At 38.0% G+C, this 21,503-nt stretch overlaps 1 protein-coding gene across 1 annotated transcript in view; it reads left to right on the top strand.

The window, feature by feature from the left end:
* Positions 1-21,503, top strand: part of MYOM1 (myomesin 1) — a 73,687-nt gene that overhangs the window by 14,749 nt on the left and 37,435 nt on the right. Inside the window, exons 4-15 of the mRNA XM_050321659.1 lie at positions 1,215-1,372; positions 5,307-5,399; positions 6,318-6,406; positions 6,520-6,579; positions 8,137-8,301; positions 8,872-9,033; positions 12,365-12,506; positions 14,620-14,819; positions 16,470-16,526; positions 16,892-17,016; positions 18,543-18,726; positions 19,703-19,877. Of these exons, the coding sequence (XP_050177616.1) occupies positions 1,215-1,372; positions 5,307-5,399; positions 6,318-6,406; positions 6,520-6,579; positions 8,137-8,301; positions 8,872-9,033; positions 12,365-12,506; positions 14,620-14,819; positions 16,470-16,526; positions 16,892-17,016; positions 18,543-18,726; positions 19,703-19,877 (1,610 nt within the window). The remainder of the gene's footprint in view (positions 1-1,214; positions 1,373-5,306; positions 5,400-6,317; positions 6,407-6,519; positions 6,580-8,136; positions 8,302-8,871; positions 9,034-12,364; positions 12,507-14,619; positions 14,820-16,469; positions 16,527-16,891; positions 17,017-18,542; positions 18,727-19,702; positions 19,878-21,503) is intronic.

Genomic DNA, 21,503 nt, shown 5'->3' with positions numbered 1-21,503 from the left:
AGCCCAAGAACAAGCTTGTCCAAGGTATTCACCCCAGAGTTCTAATAACAGGGTGTAAATTAGGGCAGAACTAGGGTGAATTGGGGTAAATTATGTGTAAATTACAGAGGAACATCTGGAACTGAAGCACACTTATAAATATGTTATGACCAGACTGGCAGAACATATCAAGTGCAAATATGTTTTATTTAGCAAATTTGTTACTATTTTGAGCAGAAGAATTAGTGATATGCTTATAAAATATCCTCATGACATAAGGTTTGGAAAGGGTGTAAACACTTTGAAGGACAAGATAAAAATTCAAAATCATCTCAAAAATTGAGAAACAGTGAAAGTGAAATTTGATAACAACCAGCAGAAATTACTACACACAGAAGGAAAAGATCAAATAAATTAGGAATGCCTGGCTAGGTAGAAATACTTCAGGATCTGAGAGAAATTTAATGTCAGTTGATTGAATGTCAGCCATTTAAAAGCAAATGCCATTCTAGAGTATTATCACTAACACATAAGGGGCAGTTATTTAATTGTGTTGAAGTCTTTTGGGCCTATGATAGTGAGTAGTTGCTGTTTGATGAATGTTGAGAACAAATAGAACCTGTCCAGAATTGCGAAAAAATTCTAAGGAAAAGGGATATCACCCACTTTATAAAAGACTGAGACGATTATGAAATCTGTCTTCTTTTAATAATCTCAATACAGGAACCTGTAAATCTCCAGAGAGGTGAAAGTCAGAGCAGAAAAGAAATAATTTAGTTTGCAGAAAGCAAGATTTATAGCATATTAGCTACCCTGGGAAAGATCCCTTCATGGGGAAAGGTTTGAGAGTAGGTCTATCAGAGATAATCTAGGTTACACAATCTTGCATTAAAGCAAAAGTATAGAAGACATCTGAGTTTCAGGCCCATTTCACCTTTCACTCTGTATTTAAAATAATAAATAAGTAATTAAATGTGGAAAATAATTCTACTTAGAATAGTTTTAAGGAAAAATCAAATCTTCCTATTCATGGAAGGAGAATTTCTGGAAAGTAAAAAATTTGTTTTCTGTGTCCAGGTGAGATTAATACATGAAATATGTCTTTCTGAATTTTTAAATAACAAATACAGAGGTTTTGGCTTTTTTTTTGGGTGTGTGTTAATAATTTGCACTTCCACCTGCTGTTATAATCAAGTTTTATAATCAAGTTTATAATAAAAATGTTTCTTTTCCAGCTAGAAGAGACTCAGGCATTCCATAAAAAGCTGAATCAAGATAAACTCTTACATGCTCCCGAGTTTATCATTGAGCCTCGCTCCCACACTATCTGGGAAAAGGAAAACGCTGTATTTCGTTGTTCCGTGGCTGGCTGGCCAGCACCCCGTGTTACATGGTAAGTTTGTATCTCTGGCCCTGAAACTCACCAGATAACCAATATTTGAAGTCATCTTGGTGAATCTGGTCATTTTTCTGGAAAAAATATAGGTTCAATAAAAAAAAATTCAGGTACTGATGACAGGCCTGTCAAACACCTTTCAAGTCACCTTGTACAAAAAGAGAGTAAAATATTAAAAGACAAAATAGTACTTTGCGTAACAGCACTAGGAGTACATAGATTTTTCCTTTATTTGGTAGAGATATCAAATACATTCCTTCTGTTCAATGATGAAGGAAAAATAGCAGTTTATTTATCATACCGTCTTTAATAATGTTTTCCAAATACTTCTGTTTAGTCTGCAAATGATGTTAGTGTCCTTGAAGCATTAAAGCAGGCTTTGGTCAAGAGTAAGCTTCTTGGTTGCTGAGCAGCTGTAGTTCTGAATCTCCATGAAACTGAAAACCTCATGATGATGATGTGAAATCTCAATGATGATGATGTGTTCATAGCAGACATATAATCATTGTTTGAAATCAAAGACTTCAGATAGAACTGGAACCATCCAAATATTCTGAAAGCTATTGGAAACTTTCTATTCACTTGAATGGTTCTTGTACTAAATCTCTGCTGTAATAACCCCAAAATATCTTATTAGTCACAACTGAAGGTCTAATTTGACTTTTGGGTTAAAGTTTGCCCTGACTGGAATTGAATTTAGCTTGATTAACAGTGACTCGTGAAGTTTTATTGTCTCACCATCTACTGAGCTGGTCTTTCTTATCTCTTTCATGGTACACACTTACCATCAAGTTGTTAAGATAATAACTTTTTTTTGCAGATATAAAATGAGATTTGATGTTCGTTATTTAGCTAAAAAAAATCTTCTAGAATGTGTGTATAAAATGCATGCATGTGTTTTTAAAGTTAACAAAGATTAAGCCTGTATTAATAGGAGTAGGTCCCATGGAACTTGTATTTGTGGAGACAACAGAACACATCTGCTGTATAATGATGTTACATAATACTCATATTGTGCGATTTACTACTTGAATTGCTTAAGGAACTCTGCATTTATTTAAGTCTTAAAAACTCTAATCTCAGGGCTTGACAAAAAATGCTACTAAGAGGTATGTTAATAGGCCAGAGCTGATGTCCACAAAGTCACTAGATCTCTCTTCTCGGACTCTGGAAACCAGTAGCCAGGCTCTGCATGGAAACATTTTTCCTGTCATGTAAGGATTGTGAATGTCCTGTGTTGACATTTCTCCTGAAGAGGATTCCAGATAAACCCTTGGGATCTGGTCTCAGCTGGACATATGGCTGTAATCCAGCTCTGTAATGTGAATCCTACCCAAGAACATGAGAGCTGGGTCATTTTCACTTTGGTTGAGATTCATCTTATCCGCAAAACCTGACATAGTTAAACCAAGCCTTCAGCTGTCTGCCTTTGCTCTCACAGTACACCAGCCTTTCATCTGAGTGCTAAATGTGGATGGCTGAAATTAATACAACGTTTTACAAATCCAAAGGGATTTCAGTTTGCCACAGGCTACTAATGGAAAAAAAAGAGCTCACATCTATTTCAGCAGGTGTCTTTGCTCTGAGGTATAGAACAGTGCTGACCTGGATCTGTCAGATTTCATTCAGCATTTCTAAGGAAATATCAGTCGAGTATTCCAAACAGCCATTCTTTGTATAAGCAAAGAAGACCTTTTCATGCTGTGCCTGAAAAATTATAAAGCTTCGTGAGCTTTCTCTGAAGAAAACCTTACTGCCTGATGCAGCTGTTCTGACTCCTTTGGAAAAAAAAAAAACATATGGAAAACCCAGGACACTTGAAACCAGCAGCAGAAAGCATAAACTATCAGTACCTAATGACAGTGGGTGGTTGCAGTCCAACATTAGCTAATGACCTGGCTATTCTGGAATTTGGGTTTCCAGAAATAACAAGTGGTCCTTCTAACACATGAGCCCCATTCTTCCCATAGATGAATATAAATAAGCAAAAATTTAAACAATTATTTTTTACTAACTTGATAATGAAGACAAAAGAAGTCTTCTTGCTACTGGCATAACCAGTTAAAGCTCATTTCTGCACAGCACCCTATGCTACCAAATGACTTCACTGCCAATGGGATCCAAGTGTTGCCCAGCCCTCTGGAGAAAAGTTAAAGAGATTTTGGAGTCAAGTCCTGTTTTCCAGGATTTCATATTCCCTGGAAAATATTAGGAACTGATGGCACCATTCTATTTTCTAAACTATTTGACACACTAGATGGAATGTAAAGAGGTACAGGTTTTCCCCGGCAGAGCAGTCTTTGGGGGGCACCACCTCACAGATGAGGTGAAGAGCGGTGGGGAATGGATTACTCTTGCTGGACCCATGTACTATTCTTTGTCTAAGTCAGGATAATAGAGTAGGAGATATGTAATGAGGTCAGGCATCTCTGCAGCTGATTGATGTACAGAATAGAATCAGAGAATCAGAGAATCAGACAGGTTGGAAAGGTCCTCTGAAATCATCAAGTCCAACCCTTGAATGGAGAGTATTGCCCTGCACTGAGTCCCTTTTTATAGAGATTTTGTTGAGAGGAAGATCAGGATAAAAAGCATTAGGGTTTATGGTCCTTGCTGACTTCAGCACTTGAAAAAATCCCAATGTATTACTGTACCCAAATATTTCTAGCCAGGGAAATATTCTCTATTTCATAACACTGACAGCACCAAAAGACAGTTTTTAGATCTGTTGCAGATATAGCTTCACCTTGAGATAAAATAATAATATTCTTGGAAAAATAAAATTGCTAATTACTGAATTATTTGGTGAAGTGGGACAAGCCACTGACATCAGACCAGTTCCCTTCCCTGACTGAAAGTCATGAGAGATTTAAAATTTAAAATCCGAAATAAAGAAACAAAGCTCGTTGTCTCGTTATCTCTTCTGAGGAGAAAGGTTTATTTAAGCTACATCAGAGAGATGAAGATACTTTTATCTATCACCATTTATCGTTCCACTTTATTTATGTACCTTATGGAGAACAGGAAAAGCTATGCTAAAGTAGGGCACTCTCCTAGGAAATATTTTTTCTTTATAGACCTTAAATCAATCCCAAATGTACTGAATACAATTCCGTGTGTAATTTATTAGACTTCTATTCCCTGTTTATTCCATATTACCAGTGGAATACTTACTTGCTTAAGATGGGATTCACTCAAACATTTACCTGATTACCCCATGTATTGTCCAGAATGGGCAACTTTTTATGCAACAATTGGTGAGGAAGGATTTACTATGAACCACTGAATTCTCAGAGAGAGAGAGTCTCAAGCTGTTTATATAAATTCTGAAATTAGCAGAACCAGCTAGCTACTGATCAGTACTGATTAATTCATTCCTGCAAATTACTTATTGGGAATTTTGAACAGTAAACTTTTCCATCCTGAAGATATTCCTGTACCAGAAAACACTCATACTGCATACCAGCCTAACCCTGTCAGGTTAGGCTATGCAAACAAACAAACAAACAAGCTAACTTTTTAGCAGACATTTTTGTGAACATGGAGGCCTTAAAAGTAGATCAAATATGCAAACCAAACAAAATTTGTACGACACCTGATAGGTAAGGATGCTACAGAATTTTCATTGTTTGCAATTTACAAAACTCTGATGTGTTGCTCATGTGACTTTTCCTTTCCTTTACAAATATAGAATGAAGTTCATGGTAATATAGACTGATTTTCATCCCACTCAAGACTGTTTTCTCCTTTTAGTTAGAAAAGAAAATTTACCTAGGGCAGGTCAAAGACAAAAAGAGAGAGGCTAGGCTTCCAAAGTAGAGTCTTCCCATGCAGAAATGATGTTCTATTTCAAATATCAAGCACTTGACTTTTTAAAGTATATAATTATTCACTCCTCTTTGTGACATACTCTTTCTTTGCTTTTCCATAGGTACAAAAACAACGTGCCCATTGATGTACAGACTCACCCTGGCAAGTATATCATTGAAAGCCGATATGGACTGCATTCACTGGAGATTACCACGTAAGGCAATACTAGATAATTTAGCAAACAGCTTATGTTGAAATGTTGCTATGGATTGAGACCTGCAAAATGTGGACATATCTCCTGGGCATGTAAGAGATACCAAGTAAGGTGGTATCATAGGTATCACACATATCAGCTGAGGTGAATGCTGTCTCCTAAATGTTGAAGTAGTTCTGGTTTACCTCAGTGGAGGATATGTAATTTACCTGAGTTATTTATCTGGATTATTTATCTGGATATCCTCTTTATGGCTGAGTTAGAAACGTGAGACATTTGTGACTACTCTTCCCACTTGACTGCCTAATGAGTGCAGTTAAACATGAAAAAAAGATTCAGTTAAGGGTAAAAATATGTGAGTTTACTGTTTTCCACAACCAGCAAAGTTCATAATTCTTACTGAAATGAGGAACAGAACTGAGATGTTGTCACTTATACACAAGGAAGATCTTTAACAGTACTCATCCTCCAAATGGGAAATTTTTGCAGTTATTTTCCACTAAAAAACATTGAAAATATGAGACTCAATCAGCAACAATCTAGATTTTACAATTTATATACTGCCAGGTGCCCGTTGAAAATATTTTATGAAACCTACCATTTCTACAGCTTGCACACTCTTTTCATAGGAGACAGTAAATTAGAGATAAATGTTATCAGTTTACCCTACTTGTGCTGTATTTTCAATTGCAAATATGTAAGTGATATTTGAAAAGAGACTTTTATTTCAAACCCTGGGTTTTAACACCGGGGAAAACTTAATGGTTGCAATCAGTCCAGTGTCCAGCGTGTCTGCCTCCTAAGCTCTTACTTTACAGATTCAACCCAGATTTCTGTGAGTTTCTTTAGTCTAAAACATAGGAGGGGCTATAAGAAGGAGTAAATGTGTGCTCTAACTAATCATTTCTATAATTTCAGGTGTGAATTTGACGACACTGCCCAGTATAGGGCCTCTGCCATGAATGTTAAAGGAGAAGTTTCAGTTTATGCTTCCCTCGTGGTAAAGAGTAGGTTGCAAAGGTTTTTTTTTGTTATGATGCATATTACCAGTTTTGGTTTTGTGACTCAGAGAGCCTTTATCTCTTGGTGATAGTGACTGGATTTGTCTTTTTCCATGTAGGGTACAAAGGAGAAATTGATGCAAGTCTTTTGCATGCTGGAAGTCTTTCCATGTCTCCATGTAAGTTACAATATATTTGTTTGACGCTTCCATTTATAGTTGTGACGTCATGACATATGACTTAGCAGAATATTTAGTAACATTAATTTAAAAGGAAACAGGTCTGATTTATAAAGGTCCTGAGCTCTATAATTTCAGATGGTGTTAGCCTCACCAGCAGAGGAATAGCATTGCTTTCTAGGCATATTGGCTCATATAATAAACATCTTGTTAATATTGCACATCGCTGTGAAATAAAATCTGTCAACAAGAGAGACACTTCATCTTTTGCAACATGCAAAACATGGCCTGGAAAAAAAAGGTAGGATGTGCATGTGCCTCAGCAGAGTAGGTGATTTAATCGTTTTTATCTGCTGCCTGTGTGATTCCATGAGTTGGGAAAGTACACAGAAAAGATCAAATATCCAGAACCTAATTTGACTATTTTGTATATGAGAAGGTAATAATTGTAATTTGTTTTACCTGAGAACCTGGCATTTTGATGTTATTTACAGTACTGCATAGATGTTTCTGTGAGGATAAGACAATCTACCCACGTATGTCATGCAGATGAAGTGCACTAGGGACCCCATGAAAGGCTTGACAGATGACACTTCTGGACTTTTCTTTTATTCCAGCAGCACAAATAGAATCAGAGAGATGCTACAAAGGCATACTAGCTGGCATTTACATGCCAAAGCTCTGAAATAATAGAAACAAGATTATGTGCCACATTACAAACTATAATGCTATACATTTCCAATGCAATTTAGGAGTTTCACTTGGTTACGGGAAAGGAAAATGACGATTTGCACATATCCATATGGAAGACTGAGTATAGGCCAGCTCTATAAAAGGAAAATGTGGTCTTAGGTTTTATCTGCACAGTTGTTTTCAAAAGAAACATGTAAGGCTCTGTATGTATAGTCCAAGTGTAAGGCACTTAGGATATTCTGTCTGAAAAACTGCACAACTTGGGACATAGAGCATCAGAAAAGATGAATTCAGGAGCAAATACAGAAACAGACTGCCTGAATGCCTTGGGGATTGGAGAGCTAATTTTATATTAATAGCCCCCCAAAAGGTTTATTTAGCTTATAAAAATAAAGGTTGAGTGGACTGCTCTCAGACTGAGCAAGAAGGGAAAGAGAAGAACCATATAAGCTAAAGATCAACTTGACGTGAACAAAAAATTAATCATAAATAGAAGATTTTACAAGTTGTAAAACAAACCTAGGGATAAAACACACAGATCTGAAATTTTAAAATAATTTAAAAAAAATTTTTAAAAATACTGAAATGAAATTCTGCAGGAGTCTCTCCCTGATAAGATTAACTATCTGTAAGAACTAGAGTTGTATGAATAAAGACATAGTTGATTCTTCGTGATAGAAAGGGCTCGGATTATTTAACACTGCAACTACCCTGAGGATGATGACTATATATATATTGTTCCTATTTATAACAAACTTTAGTTGAGACTGTATTCATAATCACCGAGTACTTTTTCTTCCTATTCTTGTCACAAAAGGAAAGACGAAGTAAACACCAGATTATTTTTTTTTTTGCTTTGTGCAGTCGCCGTTACCCCTCATGGCTATGCTTCCAGGTTTGAAATCAGCTTTGTCGACAAGTTTGATGTAGCATTTGGGAGAGAAGGAGAGACAATGAGTCTGGGCTGCACAGTTGTCATCAATCCTGATATCAAGCGCTTCAAACCAGACATTGAATGGTACAGAAATGGTGAGAATGTTTGACAACAGAACTACAAACTTCTCTTTTTTTACTTATTTCAGCATATGTGAACGCTATGATTTGATCATTACTTTCTCAATTTTTCCAAGAGTAATATTTTCTCTTTTTGACTAAAATTGTTTCAAAACTTAGCCTTTAGATGTGAAACCACAGAAAACTGATAAGGCACTGTGGAAATGCCTTCTAGGAATTTTTCTTTCTTAGAAAATTTTAAGTTAGAAGCATTTCGATCAGATCCAACATCTATATGGCCTATCGACAAAGTCCATATAGCATTTACTATTTATATATATGCCAAGAGATTTCTTAAGTAGTTGCACAAATATGTTGTGCAACAGCTAATAAAAAATCCTGTTGCTCTCTGAAGTTACACTTTGAAATTGAAGACAAAATTTTCATGAGAGCAGAATTAGCTGTGATTTTGTTCAAAGGCAGGAAGCTATCTGATAAGGATGGTCTCTTGTGTACTTCCAATCTATTCAAATATATTCTCTGTGTTCAGGATCTAGTCCTCAGTAGATTCAGCTCGTTCTCATCATGAAATTCTCTAATTCCTAGGTGTTCTTATTACTCCATCCAAATGGGTCCAGATGCAGTGGAGCGGGGAGCGAGCTTCGTTAACACTGACTCATGCAAACAAGGAAGATGAAGGTCTTTACACCCTACGAGTGTCAATGGGAGAGTACTATGAAGAGTACAGTGGTTATGTCTTTGTTCGAGGTAGGATAATGTCTTGTGAACAAAACTCACTACAGAACTGAGCAAGACATGCTGGCAAAATCAGTCTCAGATATTTGATTGCTTTTTTTTTTCCCCTCCTCATTAAAAAGAGAATAATTATTTTCTATTAATAGATTCTAGAAATATTGTTCCCAGTTGTTATCTCTGTAAAAAATTCAATGCTTTGGTGTTACATGCCAGAACTCTAAACTTCATTGGCATTCTGAGAAGGAAATTTAGGGTATTGATGTAACTTCACTACTTCTTCTCACTTTCAGCTAGTGGAGAGCATTGAGTGTAAGTAATAAGGAGGAAAAAGCCACATAATAATAAAAGATGCATTTTTGTAACTATCTCACTTCTAGCTAAACTGCACTATTTTTATCAAGATTTTATGTGCTATTTGAGGGATTGTCTCTAATGCACAGTGCAGGAAAAACAGTACAGTGGAATGGAAACACAGAGATCTGCACCCAGGGAAACTTAATCTCATACAGCAGTGTAGGCTGGTGTCTGACTGGCTTGAAGGCTGCTTTTCAGAAAAGATCCTGGTGGACAACAAGGTACACATGTGCCCCTGTCACAAAGAAAGGCAGTGGCATCCTGGGCTGCTTTAGGAAGAGCATTGCCAGCAGGCTGGAGAGGTGATCCTACCCCTCTACTCAGCACTGGTGAGACTCATCTGAAATGCTGGATCCAGTTCTTGGACCTCTATACAAAAGAGGCATGGACTCACTGGAGTGAGTCCAGTGAAGGGCTGTGAAGGTGATTTAGAGCTTGGAGCATCTCTGATATGAGGAAAAGGCTGAGAGAGCTGGGACTGTTCAGCATGGAGAAAAGAGATCTTAGGAGGAGCTTATCTACATTATGTACCTGATGAAGAAGAGTAAAGAAGACATACCAGGCTCTTTTCAGTCATGCCCAGTGCCAGGACAAGAGGCAATGGACATAATTTCAAATAAGGGAAGCTCATTTAAACATTGAAAAAACTCACTTTTTTTTTTTTTTTCACTGTGAGAGTGGTTGAACACTGGAACACATTACCCGGACAGGCTGTGGACTCTCAATTCTTGGAGACACCCAAACCCTGATTTGACATGGCCCTGAGCAACTAGCTCTGGCTGACTCTGCTTTGAGTAGTGCAGGAAAGAGTAGAATTAAAATGTCATTTTTCTGAGTGTTATGTGCTTGTATCATGAAAATCTGCATCAAATGTCTATTGAGAATTATTTCTTTAAAAGGAGCCATTGCTATCAGGTTGTGTGCTGCTTCTATATCTGTCCCAGCTGCTAAGAGCAGCTGAAGTGTGTAGTGCTAATTCAAAAGGCTCTGGAAATTCTTGGCTCTGAGACCATGCCCAGAATTGCTCTGTGTTGTTAAGTCCATTAGAGCTGTGTGAGATAACAGCCTGCTCAGAAAATATGACTGAAGCAGATGTTTTCAGCACCTGAAGAGTCTATTGAAATGAGCATCTGTGACAAGAAATAGGACTTGTCTCTCTTTATTTGTTTTACATTCTGCTGCCATATAAATAAATGATCACTCTCAATCCTATTACGTCTTCTAGCAAGGCAGGTGTGACCTGACTGTGAACCCACTACCCCTTTCACCAGAGTATCTTACTAGGCAATGGGTGTGTTTGCCAAATTCTGATTATATTAATCATATTCTACATTCCTATTAAAGTGGTCCCCACAGCCTTGGTTGGCTAGCATATTCCTCACTGCTTCTCCTAAACTGTAGACAAATTCTGCTCTAAAACGGTGTGTTATTTTACCTTGAGCAGTTGTCTCTTTGTGTCACACTTAGAAATCCCTGTGCTTTGATGGAAGGGAGCAAAGCAGCGATCAGGCTCAAAAAGTTAGGTCTTCAGACAGGCTTTGAGAGGTTGTGTGACTCCTCTGCCATGGCTACAGGTCATCATTTGTCAGCAAGACATCAGGGATGAAATCCTAACCTCCCAGAGGCTGATCAGCAATGCTGGTTGTCCCAGCTATTTCCCAGTCTGTCTTGGAAAGAAACTGTGTTGTCTTGTGCTCTGCAAAGTGGTAAATATGGGCAATTAAAACCTTTGGTAAAGAGATCACCAAAGACATATTGTTATTACTCCTAACGTTCTTAGTATTTTGTGATGTTAACTGGATTGTTTACTCTGTACATTATCACTTTTAAAAATGCATTGAGTTACCCGTAAATAAAATACCTGGGCTTGGCAAACTTAGTGCAGTTTCAAAAGCTCTGTGAGATGCAGCTCTGTCTATAAGACAAGGCACAGTGCAAAGCATGTTCTGTTTTGTGGGGTTTTTTTTAGGAAAATGATTGTTTTACTTAATGAAGCATGTTAAATACTCTTATAAGGCATTTTTTTCCCTGAAAGCCAAAAGCATGTAAAATAGTGATTACTTTATATTGTAATACAAAGTCCTGTAATGCCTTGTAATATTAAACCTTTTTAAAAAGTCTGTGGTTTAGAGGAAATGTATGTCAGGTCTTCTTTTGAAGTAGCTCACAACAGGCCTTGAAAATAGCTACATGTAATTGTACAAATTGATGTTATTCTGCAGAGAAACAACCTTTCTGATTTGAAAGTTTTTCACACAATCTCTCTGCAAAGCTTATTTTTCTCTACATGAAAATTACACCTTTTCTCAAATCAGACTGTGTAAACAGTAAAATTCTGCAGTGCCCAGCACTGTGCTCTGTTTTTTAAAGTTTTAGATAAGATATGTCCAGAAGCTGTTGGGAGTCAAGGCCTATTGACACCAGCAGTCCCAGATTTGTGATAAACACTTGAAAGAAAAAATATGCTCATCCTTATGAAGGTTATATTCCTCGGGGATAATGTGTGTGCAATATAATTAAACTTCAAAAGGTTTTGATACCCTTGCAGTTCATAGCTAACCAAAATCAAACAATGAAGGACTATGAGTAGAGATAAAATACTTAATTCAATGTTGTTATATCCAGTGGGTGAATACTTCTGATTCAACTATTGCTTGGCTGTAAGGTGCAGTCTGGAAAGTTTTTAGTTCAGCTGTGTCTCTGGCAGCTCCCTAACCAGAATGCATGGTACTAATTTTATTTAAAATGCCTAGGTGAATTACATTTACAGTATGCTGTAACATATTGAGCATTTGTAAATGCGGCAAAGAGAAAACAAAAACCTAGAAAAACACTGGCAATATAAAAGCAAATACTTTTTGAAGCCAGTAATGGAACTTTTTTTTTTTTTTTTTTTTGGCTCAGTAGGAACACATTTAGGTCCTTAAAGATTTATAATTGTGAAAGAACCATGGTTTACATTTGGAAACCTATTCCTCCATCCTCATAGATGCTGATGCTGAAATCCCTGGAGCTCCTGGTGCACCACTGGATGTGCAGTGCTTAGATGCCAACAAAGATTATGTCATTGTCTCCTGGAAGCAGCCCGCTGTCGATGGAGGAAACCCCATCCTTGGATATTTCATTGACAGGTCAGTGAGCACACTCGACTGGGGAATTCATATTGCTGATCGTTCTAACTTGAAAAACTAAATGCACACTGAAAATAGTCATTTGTTATTTTCATTCTTTTTGCTGGCCAGAAGAAATTACTTCTTCTTTTTTTTTTTTTTTTTTAATATTTGGTGGGACTGATCTAACTTTCATGGAAACAATCACGTCTTGCTTCATTTAACTGCAGAGAAAGGATTCTGTGAGATGCTGCATAGCTCAGCACTCGCTGCTTCCTATAAGCTTGAGAGGCATCGGGACTTCGCAGTGTTTGGGAGCTTATAGGATCTGCTGTTTCATTAGGCAAATGTGTCTCCTTTTGTACCATAGCTCTTCTGCCTCTTTCCTAATAGTTATTGTGTAGCAGAAAGCAAAATATTATCTCAAAGAGACTTGGATTTCTTTTTTATGTGCTGCTGTTATCTAAGCTCTTAGATTCACAAGCTTCATGCAAATCATGCTTACTTGTCTCTGCAACAATAAGAATTGGAAATAACTTTTAAAAATATGAAATCTCCAAACCTCCACATATCATACAGTGGCAGGAGTGTAGAAAAACAGGATTTAAGAAATTCAGTCAGCATTTTGAGACTTACAGTGATTTGCAGTGCTGGTAATATTTGTTTGAATTTCAGTAACAAAATACATCATTAGTAATATGGAATTTCTGTGGGCTTATTCAGATGCATGTATTATGCCATTGTATATAATTACATTACATATATTACATTATATATCTGTAAAAAGATGGCATTGCTTTTTGAAATAAATCTAACATTTAAATATAACTTTTTGCTAACCTTTGAGTGTCAATTGGTGCTGTAACTGTGCTGCATTAGGCCTGAGCTAGAGCTGTTTATCATTCATTGAAAAATCCTTAACAAAAGATAGGACTAGACTCTGAACAATAATGCCTCATTTTAAAACTAGGCTATTACAGGATGTTAGCACAGAGTAACTGCAAGACGAATGGCATTTTGCTTTTTCTCTTGTGTTCACCTTCTTTATTCTGCATTTGCTCCTAAATTCAAAGCTGTGTTGCTGCTCTCCAGTGTTTTATCCCACCAAAGGCATTTAGGTACCCAAATATTCAGCCAGGGTAGCCTCTAACTGCCTTTTTTGAGTGAGTGAGTGGTCCAAGCCAACAGGACTGGTCTGTGCTAAAGGCAAAGCTTGTACATCCCTTGCCCCAGACAGAAACCAGAACCACAAAACTGCCCTGAGCAGGACAGTAACAATTCTCTCAACCAGAAAATGCTTGCATCTACCAAGAAATCTGTGTAGGAACTGTAACATTCGCTTTGGCAGATATCTCATTGGCAATAAAAAGTCTTTCCCAAGCTACAGGGCCATGTTCCTGTTGACCACGTTGCTCGATACTGGGAAGCCATCACCACAGGCTCCTCCTGGCTCTCTGAGCTGCAGTGGCTGCTGGTTATATCTCTTCCTTCTGCCAGAAATCACCCTGCTGACATGTGTGAGGCTTCACAGCTGTGTGACCAGCAGCACCATGCTGGGTCTTGTCATTGAAGTGACTGCAGCCAGCACACCACAGGCTCCCTTGGCAGCCTCAGCGGTTTCTGAAGCAGGGTTTGGCTAAGTGCCCAACTTTAACCCTGTTCACGGCCATCTCTGTGCTGTGCTGGTCTCAGAACTCACAATGGAGGTCTCTGCACCCTGAGAAGCCCAGTGTGCCACATGTGCAGTGCAGCACTGTGCAGGAAAGACAAACTAGTCACCTTCTGGCAACTGCAAGATAGACAGGTGTTTCATGTCCCTTTAAGCATGCTAAAGCTTACACTCCCTAAGCATACTTTGGAGGGTTTAAGCACTAAAGTGAGTTCTGATGCTGACCCTCTTCAGTTCAGGAAAGAAGGGGTGCAGCTGCGAGGGATTTAGTGTGTGCCCAGGCCGTGCTCAGCCCCGATGCCCTGGTGCAGCTGCTTTGATGTCACCAGTGTATAAAGCTGCGGTGGAAACTTGTGTGGACCAGACAATCAATGCGAACAGATGGTGGAGCTGCAAAGGCATGTGGGTGCCCCAAGTCTGTGTTTTTCCTTTCCCAGCACTGCTCTTGCTGTTTCTGTTTTTCAGGTGTGAGGTCGGCACCTCCCACTGGACCCAGTGCAATGAGAACCCCGTGAAGTTTGCTCGTTTTCCTGTCACTGGTCTGATTGAAGGCCGTTCCTACATTTTCCGAGTCCGAGCCGTGAACAAAGCTGGTGTCAGCCTACCGTCCCGGGTGTCAGAGCCCGTGGCTGCTCTGGATCCTGCAGACAGAGCCAGGCTTAGAAGTAAGACGTGCTTTCTGCTCGTGAGGCTTAAGAAGTCACAACTCATTAAAAAAATTAAAAAGAAAAAAAAAAAAAGAAAAGAAAAGAAAAAGAAAATGGTGACTATTAACTCAGAAGCCTTCGAAATGCCACTAGGGGGAGCAGTACAAAAACCCAAATATTATTTTGAGGTAGCTTTGCCAAGAAGAAATCACCTCCGTGCTCCTTGCACTCAGTGCTCTGTCTGCTGAAACGGCTGTGGCTGGCTGCAGTGCTGTGCTCCAAACTTGCAGGAAAAGGGGGGAAAAGGCATAGGAGAGATAGAGAAACTCACCTTTGTTCAGCCAACAAATAGCTGAACAGATCCTGTGTATAATCTCTCTGAGACACAGACAAGGGTGGCTGATTCTGTGCTCATGTGACAATCAAAGTCTTGCAATAACATCAGCACAATACCAGGACAGCCCGACAGATCCCAGGCTTTCTACTTTAAAGTTAGCATTTTACAAGTCAAGGATGTTTCTCCTGTGGCCTCACAATGTCTCAGGCACCTTGCTTCCAAATCCACCTCTCTACCCATATGCCACAATCGTATGCCTAAAATCAATTTCTACTTCCATTCAAAATCTATTTCTACATATTTCTGAACATAGACAATTAAAATGGTCCAATATGAAGAGGTATTGTATGCAAAGCTACAGGGATCCAATGGTGCCAGCTTGTATGAGTTACTGTATACAACGCAGCCAGATAATCTAGGTTCCCATTCAAGATGAAAACAAAAGGTCAGAGGAAGGAGGTTTGGTACTGCCAGGAAACATTGTACTTAATCATATTTGTGAAACCTAAAGTTAGGGGGAGGCCTCTTTTTCTCAATGGGCAACATAGAAGCTTTCTCAGGAGATGGAATCTGGTTTTGTTGGCCTATTTGCATTATATCTCCTCTCCTCATCCTTCATGACCTTTTCTCCCCACTGGCTCCCTCTCTGCTCACATCTCCAAAACAGATCAGCCACCGTAAGGTGAGCAATGTGGAGGCGGAGAACAGCATTGCAAAAATTATCTCTGAAAGCGCATTGACCCGGCTGATAGCTGAATGCATAACTGCAATAATATGATAATGTAGAGGCGCTGAGAGAGCCACCCAAATTATATCAAGTGGATGTGTTGAGTCAGGCTGAGACATTTCTGTTTGTGACTTTGACCTGTGATTTAAAAGCTGGTAATGTGAAGGAAAGTGGTTAAAAAGAGACAAAAAACCAGCCTGCAGGAATTTGGCTGTTCTTTTAGTAAGTGAGCTTTTAAACCAAAGGAATAGAGGATAGAAAATAAAGTTGAAATTATTCTCTGAAAACAATGAAGTCAGCCAAATAGCTCTGCTTGTCACCTAGGAGACTTCAGTGACATTTCAGAAAGGAAGACATGTTTCGGTGGATTAAATTTTCTAGCTATGTTGATTGCTGAGCTGCTCACAATATTCAAGCTGCTAAGCCTGCAACTAGCGTGGGTAACTAGCTTGCTACATGAGTGAGAGTTACAGCATTAACCAAACCCAGAGCTCACAGGGACCCTGCAAATACCAGTTTTGAACCACAAAAGAGTCAGTTTTCTCACTGTTTCAAAAGTTCCAGAAATCTCCCATTCCCATGATACCTCTGGCATTTGTTTCAGGTCACCCTTCTGCTCCTTGGACTGGACAGATCATTGTGACCGAGGAAGAACCTGCAGGTAAACACAGTCCTTTAGCCTACAAAAGTCTAATGTGAAACTGGCTGAGTAATTAGGAGAACTCTGAGCGAGTACAGTGGACTTTGGCACTCACCCAAAGTTCGTTGTTCTGAGAGCCACTTGACCTTGAATAATTCACAGCTTGGTTGTTGAGATGTGGTTTCATTATTCAGGACCCCCCAAAAAAAGCATGCTTAGAATTAAAAGAAGGACATTTAAAATCGACATTTAGAAGACTGCTAACTCTATGCTTTTTAAAATTATCAGGTGGCAAGGTATATTAATACTCCTATATTTCAATTATAGCACCACTTCTGAGACAAATATAAAGGAATTAAATATTAATTTCTTATTCTGTTCTTCAGAGGGTGTTGTTCCAGGTCCCCCTACAGACCTACGAGTTATTGAAGCCACCAAGAACTATGTTGTGCTTAGCTGGAAACCTCCTGGACAGAGGGGCCATGAGGGTATCATGTACTTTGTGGAAAAGGTAAAATTGGACAAAATCAAAATTATGCTGTGGCAATCTTTTATATTTGTTTTACCAACTCTTCTGGACTTCTAGCTAACTTTTATTTCTCTCTGAGACTTTTAAACTAGGGCCAGGACTGGAACTTCATCAAGATAATTGTTAAACTGTAGATTAAGATAAAGTAAGAAGAGAAGAAAAAAGAAATAGGAAAGCAGAAGCAGATTGTGTCACAAACTGTAATATTCTTTTGTGAACTGTGTTATTCACCTCACTTGGAGTAGCTGGACTGACAAACTCTCTCTATAATGAGAAAACACAGAGCAAAGTCACATGTTTATATATATATATGATACACAAAATATATTCATAAAATTTGTATAAACAAAGCTTCTCTGGTAGGACAGATTGTTAACACTTTGGATGGAAACATTCTCCAAGAGTTTCCTGGCATCAGCAGTTTCTCTTCCAGCTGCCTTTTCATATTTATCCTCTACTTTAACTTTCCATTTGCTTCACAAACTCAACAAAGATGACAAAATTTCTTGTCTGATTTTCTAGAACAGAAACAGTTTTAATTTCAGTGTTCAGCTTTCCTGAGGTGTTTCTTCATGGCTGCTAGCCTAGAAAATTCTTCACCCTATCACCCTTTTTACTTGTATGTCATGGCTCATAAACTTTTTTATCAATGCTTTTCTCTATCAGGCTGGAGGTGTCATCAAGGGAGACATAAATATCTTCCCATTATGTGTTTTTCATCTCTCATACAAAATCTGGTTTAAATAAATGAATTTCACTTAGCAACAGCCTTAGAGAGGGTGAATATATGAATTTTGAGTTTCCATATAAGAAAGCTTTTTAGTAACTGATTGCACGCTGAGTACTCAGCACTAATGTCAGATAGTCAGAGAACATTCTCCTGAGAATTTGAATCCCTCAGAAACCAGAACCATTACTTGAAATTATAGTTAATATAAATCACAGTGAAAAATTATTCAGTAAGTATTAGTAGTATAAGTGATCATGATATGTAGAGTTTCTAGCCACAGAAATAAAAACAATTTGCAAATTAGTTGCATATGTTAATTTCTTTTCTGGAAAATGATGGTCAGACCCTCATGAGTGTCATATTCCTTATTCTGGAAGCTACACCCAAAACGTTATGAATGACACAAGCACATTTATAAGCACTGTAGTAATGTTGGAGTTTTGCTCTTTACATGATGCTGAATATCTGCAGAACTTATTTTGAAAGTGATCCAAACTGAATGCAGTCTCCTTCACATCCTTGTGAAGGAGAGGAGTTCAGCTTTGGTATATAAAACCCAGTAAACTTTTATGTAAGTTTTCTGGAGTAGGTGGACATCTGGCAGATTTGTAATCTTTGAAATATGCTAATTTTGTGAAAAGGCAAAGAAAAAGGGATGTGTCTCCCTGTTTTCCACAGCAGGTGTGCATTTGGTGGTCTGGGTAGAAGGTCTTGTTGCGTTAGACACTGAGCTTTCAGAGGCATTTGTTCTGAAAGTGGTTTCTGGGATTGCCTACAGTGTGTTGCAGGCACAGAGGACTGGCAAAGGGTGAACACTGAGATCCCTGTGAAGTCTCCTCGCTTTGCAGTTTTTGATTTGGCTGAAGGCAAATCCTACTGCTTCCGAGTTCGCTGCTGCAATTCAGCTGGAATCGGTGAACCCTCAGAAGCAACTGAAGCCACTGTAGTGGATGACAAACTCGGTAAGTGTGTGATCAGTATGTATTAAATTACCTCCACGGTAACTTTTCAGTTTGTGATGTAATTGTTCTGTCTGTAGGCAGATAGCTGCCCAGAAAATAAGTCAAGTTTGAAAAGTACTGAATGCTTTATTCCCTTCAACTAAAATAATTTTGGCTTGGGTTGTTCAACCTTTAATGTATAGTCAAACAACAGATGCAAACCAAGGAAAATAAGGATGCCAAGAACTTCAAAGACTGAAAATAGCAAAACAAAAGGAAAATTCAAGGAAGTACAAAAACGTTTTGTTTTACTTGAAGTCTTTATTGAAAATAAGCCCAGACACCAGCAGAGTTCAACCTTCCTTGTTTGCAATTAAACAAAAATGAAGAATTTAATACTTACATGAATGAAGAGACTATTTTCACTGGAAGAGAAGCCAAGACGTTCAACACAGTAAAACATCAGTAGCTACACCTACATTAGCAATTTGTTTCCAAACAACAATGCAGATTTCAATCCAATTCCCAGATGGTCTCTGTTTGCTTCGTATTAAGTCCTCAGAGCACTTTAATGAATGTGAGTTACACCTTTCAAGAAGAGTAAAACGTCTCCTTGAACAACACTGTAGATGCACTTGGCTACTTCACAAGGGCACTCATTTCTGGCTTCTCCCATGGGCTGCACAAGATCTTCAATGTGCACCTAACACATTTTACCTTTTAGAAGGCTCCAAATCACATCTCTGGTGCAGATATTCAGTACAAGGGAATAAACTAAATATAATTTGAAGGAAATGCCCTGAATCATAGGCAATGGAGAAATGAGGAATCTCACTACCAAAGGCTTGAGCCTACTGATCCTGTCCTGTCCTTAAATCAGAGACGTTTTTTGGAGGTTAAATCTGTACTAATCATGCTAATATAATCAAGAATAGAATGCCATCCTTATTTTATTTGACTGGCTGGTCACTAATGTATTTCTGCTTCTCTCCCGTAGATATTCCCAAAGCTCCTGGCCGTATTATGCCAACTAGAAATACAGACACCTCAGTTGTTGTCACCTGGACAGAACCCCCAGATGCCAAGGAGCTAGTTGGGTACTACATTGAGTCAAGTGTAGAGGGATCTGGTCGTTGGGAACCGTGTAACAACAATCCAGTGAAAGGCACAAGGTAATGAATTTTAAAGCATGAAAATTATGGTAACCAATTTCTGATCTACTGGATATATGTGTTTTCCAGTCTTTAATAGCAGCAGAGGTAATCTCTCTGTGGTAGCCAGAAGGCTGGAATCGGTCTTGCAGGTGAAGTTCATAAGAAGTTATAAAAACGTACTTCAAAGTGTGAGCCTTGTCCAAATCTACCTTATGTTAGAAACAATTAGGCAAGGAGGAAAAAACGTGGACATGCCAGTGAAGAAAAGAGAAGTAGCTGGCTAATTCTACTATTGTACAGCTTGACAAGAAACAGTACAGTGAGGAATGACTGAAGTTACAAACATGGAAAACTAAACTGCATAATGTTTGGAAGCAAAGTGCTTTGTTTCGGAAGACTGCTGTAAACATTTCCGGACTGTGTATCTAGACTGTCAGGAGGGCATATGGACTATATAATACTAACAATATTACTTTCTAATTACTCTTTCATTTGCAATAATCAAGATATTAATGAACACTCATATATTGGGTACAAACTCACATTTCTTAGTGATATGAAGCTTGGTCCCTAGTCAGGAAAAATAATGAAGATTTAAGACTTCATAAGCTAAATCAGATTTGGGTTTATTTGAATAAGGATATAATCTTCAGAGTCTGAAGGAGCAGTTGCAGAACTTTGTCTCAAGTGGATTGATATCAATACAGAGGTAGTCCCTGCTTGTTATGACTGATTATGCTTACTTGTAATTGCTATCCATGACAATCCTTATTAAAATAAGTAAGGCTCTGCTAAATACTCTGGAACCAGCTTTGTTGTTTAGAAAAGCATTGTAAATGCTTAGTAAGTCAAAAGTACCTAAACCCTCACTTTCTTGAACACAAACACAACAATTCCTGCTTAGTATTCTTTTGTGCATTTTTATTGCAACAGATCTATGTGTCAATATTATATACTTCCATTATATACTTCTATGATTTATATTATAGTTATAGCAAGTATTGGTGAATTTTTATGCTGTTTGCTTATTGTAAAATATGAAATGGTGATCTTTATTCGCCTTAGAAATAAAAATATTGTTCTGAGCTAATACATATTGTGATATAACTACACTGCATAGATTTCTATCAGTGCATTTTTAGTCACAGTGATATAATGTATGATGCAGTCAGGCACAGGTTGTCTGTTAACTCTTGGTTTTTTTGGTGGAGTCAATCTCAAAACATTAGCTGTAGTTCATAGTTTGCATTATGAAGAATATTTTGATCTTTTGAAATTTGTTTTCTGCACTCATCCTGGTGAAAGCAAATCATTTGGAGAAGTCTAGTAGAATGGGTAGGAAAAATTCTGCTCTGAAAATTTTGATTCAGATTTTACTTTTTCCCCCAAAATAAAACTTTGATTTTGTTTTCCACATTGTATTTGCTTCATACATCATCACATGATGTCAGTGCTGGTAGTACAAGACATGACATTATGAAGTAGAATGAAATAAAAGTCACATGCAATAAAACACACTTAAAATACTTATTGAAAAATAAATGTTGTTTCAAATAAAAAGTTTAAATTTCCAAACCACAATCTATTCCTAAATAAATTATTTCTGGTTTGGGAAATTTTGCATTTTCAGGGTGGACACCAGAG

Source organism: Myiozetetes cayanensis, unplaced genomic scaffold (assembly GCF_022539395.1).
Source record: "Myiozetetes cayanensis isolate MyiCay16 unplaced genomic scaffold, myiCay2020 scf1, whole genome shotgun sequence".
NCBI lineage: Eukaryota > Metazoa > Chordata > Aves > Passeriformes > Tyrannidae > Myiozetetes > Myiozetetes cayanensis.
The sequence above is the reverse complement of the archived record's forward strand: the minus strand, read 5'-3'. Positions and strand labels throughout refer to the sequence as shown.